The sequence below is a fragment of the Pimephales promelas genome, chromosome 19 (genome assembly GCF_988280905.1).
Source record: "Pimephales promelas chromosome 19, fPimPro1.hap1.1, whole genome shotgun sequence".
NCBI classification, from domain to species: Eukaryota; Metazoa; Chordata; class Actinopteri; order Cypriniformes; family Leuciscidae; genus Pimephales; species Pimephales promelas.
In genome coordinates, this window is record NC_142787.1 from 14,174,293 (window position 1) to 14,186,816 (window position 12,524).

Below are 12,524 nucleotides of genomic sequence, written 5' to 3' on the forward strand. Positions count from 1 at the left end.
GAGACATTTAGTGAAATCAGTGTATGAAATAATACATTCAATATACTTGCTGGTGTTTTTTTTTACCTCCAGTGAGAAAAACTAAAAGAAGAACAACAGACACTCTCAGATCCATCATGTGAACAGAGTGAAATAATAATGTTTTTGTTCCTTTTATGCGTGTTCTGAAAGGGGTGGAGTTAACAAAGAAACTTTGTGAAGTCCCACACAACTTGACAAACTCAAACACCCACAGTTCACAAGTTCACACATTTACATAAAATTAAAAATTGAATGCAGATTTGGGGTCTAAACACCCACTGATTGCTCAGTGCTCTCCACCCGTTAATTATCTGAACGTGCTCATCCCGAACTTTGTTAATAAAACGTAATTTTATTTTCTCCTCCAGAATAACTAAAGATCAGTTTTAATCAATGGATGATAGTAGGCTAATGTAAGTTAATGGTTTTAAATAAAAATTTGAGACAAAAATATAAAGACAAAAAGTTGTAATGCTGGTTGTAAAAAAAAAAAAGTTGTAAAGTTGTAGCTGTTTGCTATAAATCCATTGTGAGGCTCTTCTGGCTGGTTAAACTCTGATAGGCCTAACGGGACAGTAAATTCGCGTTTCTTTTGTCTTCTGGTGAGGAAAGAACTGCTAGTAAAATAACCGAGAAGCACCTGGCTGTAGCCTGCAGATTTTGGTGGGGTGCATCTGGGTGCATTTGCTTTCCCTGCCCACAATGATTCTCATTGGTTAGTGGTGTGAACTCTGACGTGGAGCATGTTTTCATTTTATCACTGCTTGGCGAGTACTGGCAAGCTCGCAATTTTTAATTCTAAAGTGGCATTTTGTGTGATTTTAAAATGTAGTGATGTACAAATAAGATTGTGTAACTTTACTCACCATAAAACACAAATAGTTTTGGCCAGCATTTCCCAAAAGCATCGTAGGCCTAAGTATATATGTGCGGGTGTGTGTGGTTTTGGTGGGATTAGGATATAGTGTTAAAACAAGGCCCTTTAAAAGAAATACAGTGGCAAAACCAACACAATCTCATGAAAGTGCGTATCTATACCACGATTGTCATTTCTCGTGGCATTTATACACCAAAAATGTTTTTTGCATGCATATGCTACGCACTGAAAACCCCTTGGGTAGGTTTAGGGGGAAGGGGGTGGGGAGTGTAATGGCTAATTTTGCATTTACATTTATACAAGTTTCTTTTCTTTCATATATGATCTTTATTTTCTTTTATATGTTTTCTTTTATTTCATTAAGATGTGATAGATGTGTGTGTAACTTTTACTAACGTTGGAGAAGAGGTATTCATGAGCATTTAAAGGGAAATATTACTATCATCTAACATATACTCATAAGCATTTAAAGGAAGATGTTCATGTAATCCAAAGGACATTGTTAAAGATATAACAAGCTGTTAGAAATGCATAAGTTAGAGTAAGCTTAAGGTATAACTAAACTGTTAGAAATGCATAAGTAATGTAAGCTTAGTGTGAGGACATATTGTTCTGTGTTTAACAAAGAAGCAAGCAGCATGGAAACATTTTAATAGCTCATTGTATCTCAAGTGTGAATTATATTTGTGCAGGGTCGAACAGAACTTGCAACCAAGAGATAAATTGAGGTGTGAAGTCAAGCTGTACTTGCACAGGAAACTTAAAACACAAACGTCATTGTGCTGTCCAGATTAAATATACGGTCTACAAGAATAGTTAAGAGCAGCGCAAACATGTTTCCTTGCTAGACGGTGTAGGAGACAATCGGTAGCAAAACCAGACATAGCCTGCATGGTTTCCTGGGTTTTCAGGTATATAAGGATGATGAGAAGGACTAGCCTTCACCTTCACATGTAGACACTGTTCTGTATGTTGAACGCCAAAGATTGGATTTATTTTCTTGCAAGAAAATAAACTTTTGATACTTTGACTTTTGAAAAGGTTTCCACTTGTCTTCTTCCTCCTATCTTTTCGAATAACAGAGAATCATTTCCACAACAGGAGTTCGTACTTATTATACGCTATAAAGTGCGTATCATATGCACGCAAAAAATGCGTACCATATACACGCAAAAACTATTTTTGCCGTATAAATGGCACGAGAAATGATATTCGTGCTATAGATACGAACTTTCATGAGATCGGGCTCGCAAAACTGAACCAGGTATAGCATTTAAGACTTAATAGTAACAATATACAAAGTCATTTTGTTGGAATTTTTTTTCTATGAATAAATTACTGTAATAAGTATACATTTATTTAATTGAACATGAAACTACATTCAATAATAATATAAATTCAACCAAACTCCTTGAAAGTAGGGCTTGTTTTATATATTGCTTACTGCTACTTATACATATGCTGCTTTACAGTATATGCACTGTCCAGTCCTGCTCCTGGAGGGCAACTGTTCTGTGGAGTTCAGCTCCAACCCCTGTTAAACAACCACTTGAACCAACCAATCAACGTCTTACCAGAAACTTCCGGGCAGAAAAAGCATACGAGTGAAAAAGACAATTTTCCTATAATATGTTTAAAATATATAAAAAAAGAATTTCCTTGTATGACTATGTGAATGCCTTTCTTCAAAATTATTCAATATTGTTTGTTCTGTATTTTATTTATTAATTCATTCATTCGTTCATGGCGTTTTACAACATTTTTGTTTTGTTTGGTCCCAATAAAAACTCCAAGGAGACATGTCAAGAGTTTAGCAGACACATGTTAAGTGGACCAAATGTTAACTCTTTCTAGTTCCCAGTTTGTGTCCCTCTTGACAGTTAAAATATGCTCTTATATAAAAGCCAAGTGTCTTTTAAAGGGGGGGTTGACTGCGATTTCAGTTTTTTCATTTTAATAGTGTGTAATGTTGTTGTTGGTGCATGAACAGTATCTGCAAAGTTGCAGCGCTGAAAGATTAGTGTAAGCAGAGATATCGTCTTTTAAAAATCAGGAAGTATATTGCCTACAAAAACGACTCGATTGGGACTATACAGCTGAGTTTTAGACGTCACTAACCCACACATTTGCATCAACCCTCCCTCCGGAATATGCAAAAAAGGGCATGCGCATATTTCAGCGGCACGTCGAGTGTGTTGTTCATCCAGCTGTCAGGTCTTCTGTCTTCGAGCTTCCCACGGACGCTGTACTTCCTCAACAATGGATACAATTTATGTTTGATTATGTTCCTGAAAATGACGATCGTAATCTAGCTCTCTGTGCTGCGCATTTTACGGAAGACAGCTTCCAGAATCTCCACGAGTTCAACACCGGATTCAACAAGAAACTGTTACTAAAACATGAAGCAGTTCCGACTTTAAAACCAGAGGCAGCAGTTGTTGGGCCACAACCTGTAAGTAGGCTAAGACTTAATCATTTTAAATGTATTTGCATGTATAATTCCAGACGTACTGTAGCCTTGTGTTTTATTTTTTATTTTTTCAAATGCCAGCGCTGGCTTTATGGCTACTAGTTATGCTATTTTGTGTCTACGACAAATGTTACAAACATTATGGACCCTAATTTTGTATAGGGACTAATGTTGTAAATGTATTTTTCATGTATATATGTTTTATGACATTATTTTCGATTTGATCAAGAACGTAAACTGGCCAACGCTGTTTGAGTATGACATTAGTAGCCAGTCAGTTGCTATTGTTGCCAGTCAGATGTTATTGTGTAAAACAAATGTGTATAAAGTTAAAAAATGTAGCAAATTATCATTCAGAAATGTTTAGTAAGAGCCGTGTGTGGTGAGGTTCTGTTTGACTCTCTTCATCGCGGCTTACTCGGTCTGATTCTGCCGTAAACTGATAAACTGCAGTTCGACACATATTTACATCTGGGCCGGAGCTCATGATGTCACAGTCCTTTGTCTGCACCAGTCTGTCTTGTCATCAGCACTACACTTCCCAGGATCCTTTTGTCTCCTCCCCTGAACTCACTCCCTCATCAGCCACCTGTTCCTCATTTTGTTCATCATTTTCACCTGTTTTGCACATCATTATGTTTGATTCCCCTGTGTATTTAGTTCCCTCAGTTTCCTTCAGTCTTTGTCGATCGTTGAACTTATGTTACAGTGTGATTCCTGTCTGTTCCTGTTCCATTGGATATTTGAAGTTTAAGTAAAGTGTTTGCATTGGAGTTCTTGCTCATCTGTCTTCTTCCTCAACCTGCACTTCCACCACCGCACCCCGTGACAGAATGTTCGACCACACCAGTGACCGCATGGGACTTCTCCAAACCCCAGCCCTCACAGCCCTCAATCTATTTCAAGACGGACGCTCATCTGAGGAGTATGTCGGCAGGTTCCTGGAGCTCTCTGCTGGGGTAAGTTGGTCAGATGACGTCCTAAAGTCAGTCTTTTGGCTGGGTTTGGACGATTATCTGTACCAGCAAGCCCCAGCAGCAGCGTTTCCAGGAACCTTCGCCGGATACCTGGACCATGTGTTGTGGTTGAGTGGGTCAGCCTTCACTGTTGGTGAGGCTGAAGATGACAGCAACACTCAACCACACCCACCCACCATCATCACCGTACCTTCCATCATCGCCCACCAGTCAGAACCCTCTTCACCAATGGTTTCGTCCAGCCCTCCCGAGCCTGATCCCCTCTCACCGCTGGTTCCGCCCAGCACTCCTGAGCCTGAACTCTCCTCTCAGCTGGTTCCGTCCAACCCTCCCGAGCCTGAACTTTCCGCCCCGCTGGTTCCGTCCAGCCCTCCCGAGCCTGAACTCTCCACTCCGCTGGTTCCGTCCAGCCCTCCCGAGCCTGAACTCTCCACTCCGCTGGTTCCGTCCAGCCCTCCCGAGCATGAACTCTCTGCCCCGCTGGTTCCGTCCAGCTCCCCCGAGCCTGAACTCGCTGGTTCCGTCCAACCCCATCCAGCCAGCGCCAGTGATCGTCCAGCCAGCGCCAGTGACCGTCCAGCCAGCGCCAGAGACCGTCCAGCCAGAGACCGTCCCGACCGTCCAGCCAGAGACCGTCCAGCCAGAGACTGTCCCGACCGTCCAGCCAGAGACCGTCCAGCCAGAGACTGTCCCGACCGTCCAGCCAGAGACCGTCCAGACCGTCCAGCCAGAGACCGTCCAGACCGTCCAGCCTGAGACCAGGATCCCGCCCAGCCTCCCTCTCCCGCCTCCTCTCATCTGTCCTCCATCTTCTCTCCTGCCCTTCAGCTCCCCGAAACCAGCCTGGTTAGTGGATCCCCGGCCTTCGCCTCACACCTCCTCCATGTGGACACTTCCTCGGCCCCCTGTCCCATCTGCTCCCCCGTGGCTCTTGCCTCCCTCAGCTCCTCCATGGCCCATCAGTCCACCAGCTCGGCCAGGCTCCCTTGTCCCTCCAGATCCCCTTCGCTCCCTCGTCATCCTCCCTTCACCTTTGGACTTCCTTCCTCTGGCTCCGCCCTGTCATGTCACCCCCCCCCCCCCCGGTTCTGTCGGACTCCTCACTCCCTCCAGTCACCCGTCAGCCCTCACTCCCTCTGGCCTCACCGTGTCCCTCTGTGCCCCTGTTGTCACTTCTGTCACCGGAGCCTGTGGTGTCACCATGGTCCCTCCGTCCCTCTTCAGCACCAGTTCTCATTGGTCCCTCAGCTTCACCCTGGTCTTCTCCTCCATCTGCTCCGCCCCTGTCATTCGGCCCCCTGGTGTTGTCAGCCCCGCTTCCATTGGCTCCACCAGGGGTCCTCCCTCCATCGGCTCCGCCCTGGTCTCACCCTCAGCCTGCTCCGCCCTGGCCACGCCCTCAGCCTGCTCCGCCCTGGCCACACCCTCAGCCTGCTCCGCCCTGGCCACGCCCTCAGCCTGCTCCGCCCTGGCCACGCCCTCAACCTGCTCCGCCCTGGCCACGCCCTCAACCTGCTCCGCCCTGGAGGGCCTCCTACTCCAGATCAGGGCATCAATAAAGTTGATGAAAAATAAGACTTTTAAAAAAGAAAAACCACGAATACATGTTATATTGCACCACATAAACACAATCATGCAAAGAAAAAAAACAGTCAACCCCCCCCTTTAAGTTTATTCTCTCTGTATATTTATTGATTTATTTACATCCCTGCTAGCCCAGGGCATTTGTAAAATATTGAAAGCAATGTATGCAATATGATTATTTGAATGAGCACTAATACAGGTGTTACTCTATTAGCTAGCTTGGTGCTAACGTAGTTGTAAGTATATTTTATGTTGTTTACTAAACTGGTTGTGGGCTTATGTGGTCTTGTGTTTAGCAGATGACAGCCATGTGATGAGGAGGTTGACCAGACCGTTCTACAGTCAGAGCTATGCATAAAGATGCTGACACTCGGTGGGAGGTTGGCACTGATGATCACACCTATTAGGAGAAAAGATGAAGGATGTATGCGACAGAGAAACACAATGTGGTGGAGACTTTCTCTCAGTGCCTTTTTTGATCATATATCTGGAACAGTTCTATAAAGCAAACTTTAAAGGTGCGTTTCCACCGCAATTACCAGGAACTAGTACTCAAAATAATCTCCCTGTTATGTACCCATCAACTTGGCACACAAAATGGACAAAATCCTTAGAATGGGTGCAGCCCTATAAAGATGCAGGGGTAAATGCTTCATGAGGATGCTGATTGAACATGGAAGTTTACATGTCAAAAAGATCCTGATATGCACTGCAGCTTTAGCCTAGCTAATGTCAGACCATGTCTCATTGACATTGAGACGTGGTCTGAGAACCACATGTTAATTTTCTCGTATTTAAGGCGTGGTTTACGAATGCCCAGAGCTGTTTATTGGGTGCTATGAATGTCTATCAAATGCACTTGTACGTAGCTAGTCAATCGCTTCAGTTATACCAGATGACGTATGTAGAGCAAAAGAAATTAGACAAGGAAGAAGATGATGGGTCAGAGATTTATTTGCGTTCTAAACTACTTTGAACAATATCTAAGGCTGCATCGAAAATTAACTTCGCGTCTGCTGCCATGTTCGATCCATAGGTATAAACAAACTGCTTCGGTGTGTGTCGCATAGACGTCGTCATCGCCTTGCTGCTCCCTCCCTGTTCTGTGATTGGTCCCCTCGCTGAGGCGAAAATTTGGTCCATGATATCCAGACTGCCAGCCTAAATAAAAGTAGTATGGGGAAACCCAGGCTACTGTAGCTTAATAATGGTCATCACCATTTTGGTCTCCCAGCATGCATTGTGGCATGAACATGTCACCATTATTGAGATTCATATGCTGATTCTTTATGTCTGTGTGACATCAAGAAAAAAAATTAATCTGTTTATTAAGAACTTCTGTTTCCAATAGACAATGTTGAATTGGCTCAACTACAAAATATTTGTTACAGAATAGTAGTAGGAAGTTCGGATCATTTTACCGACTCGGATCTTTGAGTCTGTTAAGCAAAATGAACAAACCTTTTTTCGAGTCATTTTGTTCATGTCAGCATAATATAATTAAAAGGGCATGTTAAATATCCAAACACATCTAGTACTTACAAAAATCTTGATTACATTTGTAAAAAGAATAAAAATAAACTATAGGGTAATGCAGCCATAGCCAAATTATAAGCAACTGAAATGTATTAATTGATTAGTTGTTGGGTCTTCAGTTCAGGCTATTGCTGTCTGATTCTGTTAGTTCACCTCACCTCCTGATCCGAGACATTCTTTCCTTCAACTTCATATTTATCAGGTTTGTTCTCCTCCTCTCGTGAGATGTTAGTTGTGGACTCATCAGTGTCATGACTGATCTGTGCTGTCTGCTGGGCCGTGCCGTGTGTGATGCAACAGGGCCGGAAAGAGTAATGATTAGTCAATCTATGCTGTCAGTACCGGAAAGAGAAATGATTAGTTCATTTTCTTCGAGTCTTCGGGTTTGAGTCCTTCGTTCTTTTGTCATGTGACCGCTGGTATCTCGCATCAAATATAACATAGATATAGATTCATATTAATGACTGCTTCGGAATGTGTATTGTTTTATATTTAGGCATTAAAATACAAAATATTGTATTTTATCTGAAATATAAAAGTTTCATCTTATTATTGTCCCCATTATTGTACATCTGTGGTGTGTTTTATTCAATGCATTCTCATCCCAAGGTAAGCGTAGACATCTAACGCACATGGCACCCTTTAGCGTCAAAATAACACGCTTTGGTTATGGTAGGTTTAGGTCAGGGGTAGGGTTTGAGTTAGATCACTAGGGGGCGCCTTCTGCCCCATATATATCTGTGTCTCATATTGACGCTAAAGGTGCCATGTGCGTTGGATGTCTACGTCAAAAGCGTCGTATATGATGCCTTGGGATGAGAACGGGCTGGTTTTATTATATATTAAACATTAACTACTATTATATTATACTTTATCTACGTGCTTGTTTGTAAAAAGTTTGTGAATTAGTAGGCTATTCAATAAGGTGACAACTCTTGTGACAAAAGAACGAAGGACTCAAATCTAAAGACTCGGAAAAAATGAACTATTTCTCTTTCTGGTACTGACAGCATAGTCTCTGGGACTGACAGGGAGAATGAAAGAATCGGACCCACCCCAAACCCGATGACTCAGAGATGAACTAATCATTTCTGTTTCCACTACAGATTCAGAACCCATATGTTGCGCAATGCGCGGTTAACACAAAATGAACAAATCACTCTCTGAGACAACTCGGTAGTCCCCTCAAAATGAACGAATCGTTCATGAACGACACATCACTATTACAGAATAGTTGCATCTCTCCAGAAAACAAATAATGTCAAGTTGAATCAACTAAACGTTTTGTGTGAGTGTCACAGAGAACTTATTTTCAGTTCATACAATTTTTTTTTTTTTTTAAAAAGTTGAGTCAACAAGAAAAAGCTAGGGGAAATTAGTACCAAGATTTTTTGTTGTTGTTGTTTTTAACTGTGGATTTTTGCTGAACCAACACTTCAACTTTATTCAAGTTTTGTTTTTTTACAGTGGTTTATTACATCAGACCACTAAATAGTACAGCAAAAACATATATAAATTCAGTTCAGAATGTGAAGATCTGCTGTATTCAGTGCATCAGGAAGTAGGAGAGCAGAGAACCGCAGAGGATCAGGACGCTCTGAGTGACACTCTGAGACCCGTTACACAGGTTCCCCTCACAACATGAGATGCCCTGAACACTATCACAAACCTCTTTATTGCCACAGCTGTTTACAGGAAATGTCTGACCATTGGCAGTCACTTAAGAAAAGAAAGAAAAAAGAAGTTGAGTCATGAAAGTAACCACTGTCTAAGCTTGGTATATGTGAACTGTATTAAAAGTTCAAAAATAAGACCTACCAACGATGAAGAGATAAAAATGAAGGCTTTAATCTTATTTTTCCAGATCCTCACCTGTTCCTTTAATGCAGCGGTCTTGACTCCCTGAACAGTCCATTATGTTTGAGCAGCTCTTTCCATCACAATAGTAACATTTCTTTCCATTGGGGATATTGGAGAAATTAGGTATATTGGGTATATTGGAGAAATTGGAGAAATTGGGGATATTGGGCATATTAAGACTGGAATCTTCAGAAAGTTCTGTACAAAAAAAAGACATCAAGTGAAACAACACTACTTAAGCCACTCCATTCAATCAGTTCCTACATTTGCTTTTCTGATTGAAAGTTCTACGGAAGTAAAATGGGAGTTGACTTGATGGTTGAAAGATGGTCATTTGCATAGGGCCGGTAAAGTACAATACCTGCATCTTTGGCATTACAAAGGTCTTTGTTACAGCAGAAAAGAGCGGCAACTGCAGTGCTGATGTTTGGGTACAGACAGGTATTTGATGGAACACAACCTTTAAACTTCGCCTTAATAGGATTGCCATCTAAAATACAGATGATACAGGAATGATGACTGCACATAAAATTAATTTAAAACACAAAAGGTCTTTGTCTTTCTAATCACAGCTGCGAAACAGAAGTCAAGAGAAAAGACCAAATTTGCCATATAAAATGATCCCTTAAAGGGCATATTGCAGGTTAGAGGACCCAACGAGTCAATGCATAGAAAAACAATGTAGGAACTAGATTTTCTTTAAAATATACGTATAAACACGCCACAGAAGCTTCTGCAGTCGTTTTTGTGAGAAAATTTTACTTCCGCGTCTGAAAATGGGCGTGGCGGGCGTGACGCAATGAGCGGGAGAGCGGTCGATTCACACAACAGGAAAACAATGGATCGCATGACATTTCGGACGCTGAGGAAATACTCGTATGACGGATCAAGCCATAAAGTTATGAGCCTGCTATGCTAAAGAGATCAGGGACAGGCCAGGATAATGTCAGACAGAATGGTCAGAGAAAAATTGACCTGTGATGTGAGGAGAACCAGTGGAGAACAGGACAGGTGCCTTTTAGGTGAGAGACGTGCTTATAGTATACACGTTCGCTAACGATACACTGTGCTCACAATACTGTACAGATTCTATAACAGGCCAGCAAACATTAGTATGTTTAGGGTAGATTTATATACTATTAAATGTATAAAAACTTTACTTGAGTATATTTCTATACTAAAAGCATAGGCTATACTCGGGTAAATTTTTAATACATATTTTTCACCTTGGTTATAACATAAACAGAACATTAAAGGTTTGAGTATTTAAACAACCAATTTTGTTTTTCAATTACAAGTTTTATTTAGGGCATGACATGACTAGTTACCTATATAACACTATTTGATGCCATTGGTAGTATACCACGATCAATATTCTTGCTTCGGCATACCATGTTGAACTCCATCATATCGCCGGGATGCTAATCATTTGATCTGAAGTGAACGCTACACACGACCGCGTTTCCCGAGCCGATGCAGAGGAGAAATCCCGTCTCTTCACCTGCTCAACCCGCACCAGGAACGAAAGATAGGCTATATAGCACCGTCCCTTTTATTGTAATGGAAACTTGTGGACTCAATCTTGAAGTCCTGACAGGCTGGGGTTTTTGCAATCTCCACAAACACAATAATTTACCATGACGATGATAAATTAAAATGCAAAAACTAACGAAAGCACACACTGACTGACGAGCGCTCTCACTGAACACCAGCCTGCTCTCACTGAGCCGAGGCTGCGGCTCCCTGATATGACGTCAAATGACGCGATGTTGAAAAAAAAGCCGTTTTTACTAGCAGTCCAAGAAACGCTCACTTTATCTTCTAAATTAGTGTCCTTATGTTGTTTTAAAACATTTTAAATCCTGCATTAACTTTTCATATGGTATTTTCATACAAGGTTATCTATAAATTTCGATTTTTTTTTTTACCTGCAATATGCTCTTTAAGTCTCAAAGTCTAAGATATCTAGTAAAAATGCTTTTCATTTTCATTAAATTATCTTATTTACATATCAATCTGAGTGGAAATGAATTAAATTATCATAAATAACACACACACACACACACACACACTGCTAGACTTACCAATTAGTCCTGCTGCTGTTGAACTTATGCATGTCTGGGAAAGTTCAGAGCACGTTGTTACCTGTTGTCCTGCACAAGAACCCGTCAGACTTGAGCACTCATAACAGCTGAGAGAGTGTCCTGAATAAAACAGAGAGACAGGGATCTGGATTTGGATGCAATATTAAAAAAATAAATAAATAAATAACTAAACAAAAAAGCAATTTGTCTTTGTACCTCCAGTGAAAAGAACGAACAGAAGAAAGACTGAGAGATGCAGATCCATCTTTGATTAGGTGGCAAATAAAATCAGTGCCCATTTTATAGCCTTGAAAATGGGATGGGCCTTCTTGAGACAAAGCAGGTGAATAGAAAACAGGTATTTCAGGAAATGAAAACTAGGGATCAGAAAATCCGTTTCAGGAATAAGGAACGTTACGGACAATGTATACAGTATGTATGCTAACGGTAAACAATGTCAATATTATTGACACATCCGTGTACATCTACCTAACTCAATAATGAACAATAATGACAATACATTAGAACATTACTATTTATAACAGAGTCTGCTATAAAATGTGAAGAATTCGGTTTTAAAATGTTTACTTTAGGCTGGTGCGACCCGGTCTCATCCCAAGACGTCATATAACTGACGTTTTGCGACGTCTTTTGACCATACGTCAATATTCGCCTTTTTAGGGCCCCCTTAAACGTCGGTAGATGTTTCCCGTTATGGGATCCTAACTCTATACCCCAGACCTAAACCTAACCCTAAACCTAACCCGTCACCTAACTGACGTTAAAGGTAAAGCGTCAGTTGTATGACGGCCCGGGATCGCCATCTACCGACGTTTAAGGGGGCCCTAAAAAGGCGGATATTGACGTATGGTCAAAATACGTCCCAAAACGTCAGTTATATGACTTTTTGGGATGAGACTGTGTTAGCTGGTGCCTGGTGTGTTTGCCCGTACGGATTGGACACTTCGATAAACATACTGTACAGTGTACAATATTCTCATTCCACATGAGTCGATGCTGGGTAGTTTACTTTTGTAGTCCATTACTGAATACAAATTACATGATGAAAACTAGTTAGTAACGTAACTATTACATTACACATTTTAGGTTATATT

At 41.4% G+C, this 12,524-nt stretch overlaps 2 protein-coding genes across 3 annotated transcripts in view; both read right to left on the reverse strand.

Moving 5' to 3' along the window:
• LOC148970773 (urokinase plasminogen activator surface receptor-like) overlaps window positions 1-240 on the reverse strand; it is a 44,466-nt gene extending 44,226 nt beyond the window's left edge. Inside the window, exon 1 of one of the 2 annotated variants that reach the window (XM_089123532.1) lies at window positions 67-240. In XM_089123532.1, the coding sequence (XP_088979658.1) occupies window positions 67-118 (52 nt within the window). In that variant the 5' untranslated portion in view covers window positions 119-240. The remainder of the gene's footprint in view (window positions 1-66) is intronic. The other variant, XM_089123533.1, reaches the window with a different exon arrangement.
• An 8,664-nt stretch (window positions 241-8,904) lies between these two features.
• LOC120468808 (uncharacterized) lies at window positions 8,905-11,734 on the reverse strand. Its single transcript, XM_039657406.2, has 5 exons — window positions 11,626-11,734; window positions 11,410-11,529; window positions 9,687-9,815; window positions 9,338-9,523; window positions 8,905-9,184 (listed from the first exon to the last, which is right to left on the reverse strand). The coding sequence occupies exons 1-5, from the start codon at window positions 11,672-11,674 to the stop codon at window positions 9,012-9,014; spliced, it is 657 nt and encodes a 218-aa protein (XP_039513340.2). The 5' UTR covers window positions 11,675-11,734; the 3' UTR covers window positions 8,905-9,011.
• Between the last annotated feature and the right edge of the window lie 790 nt (window positions 11,735-12,524).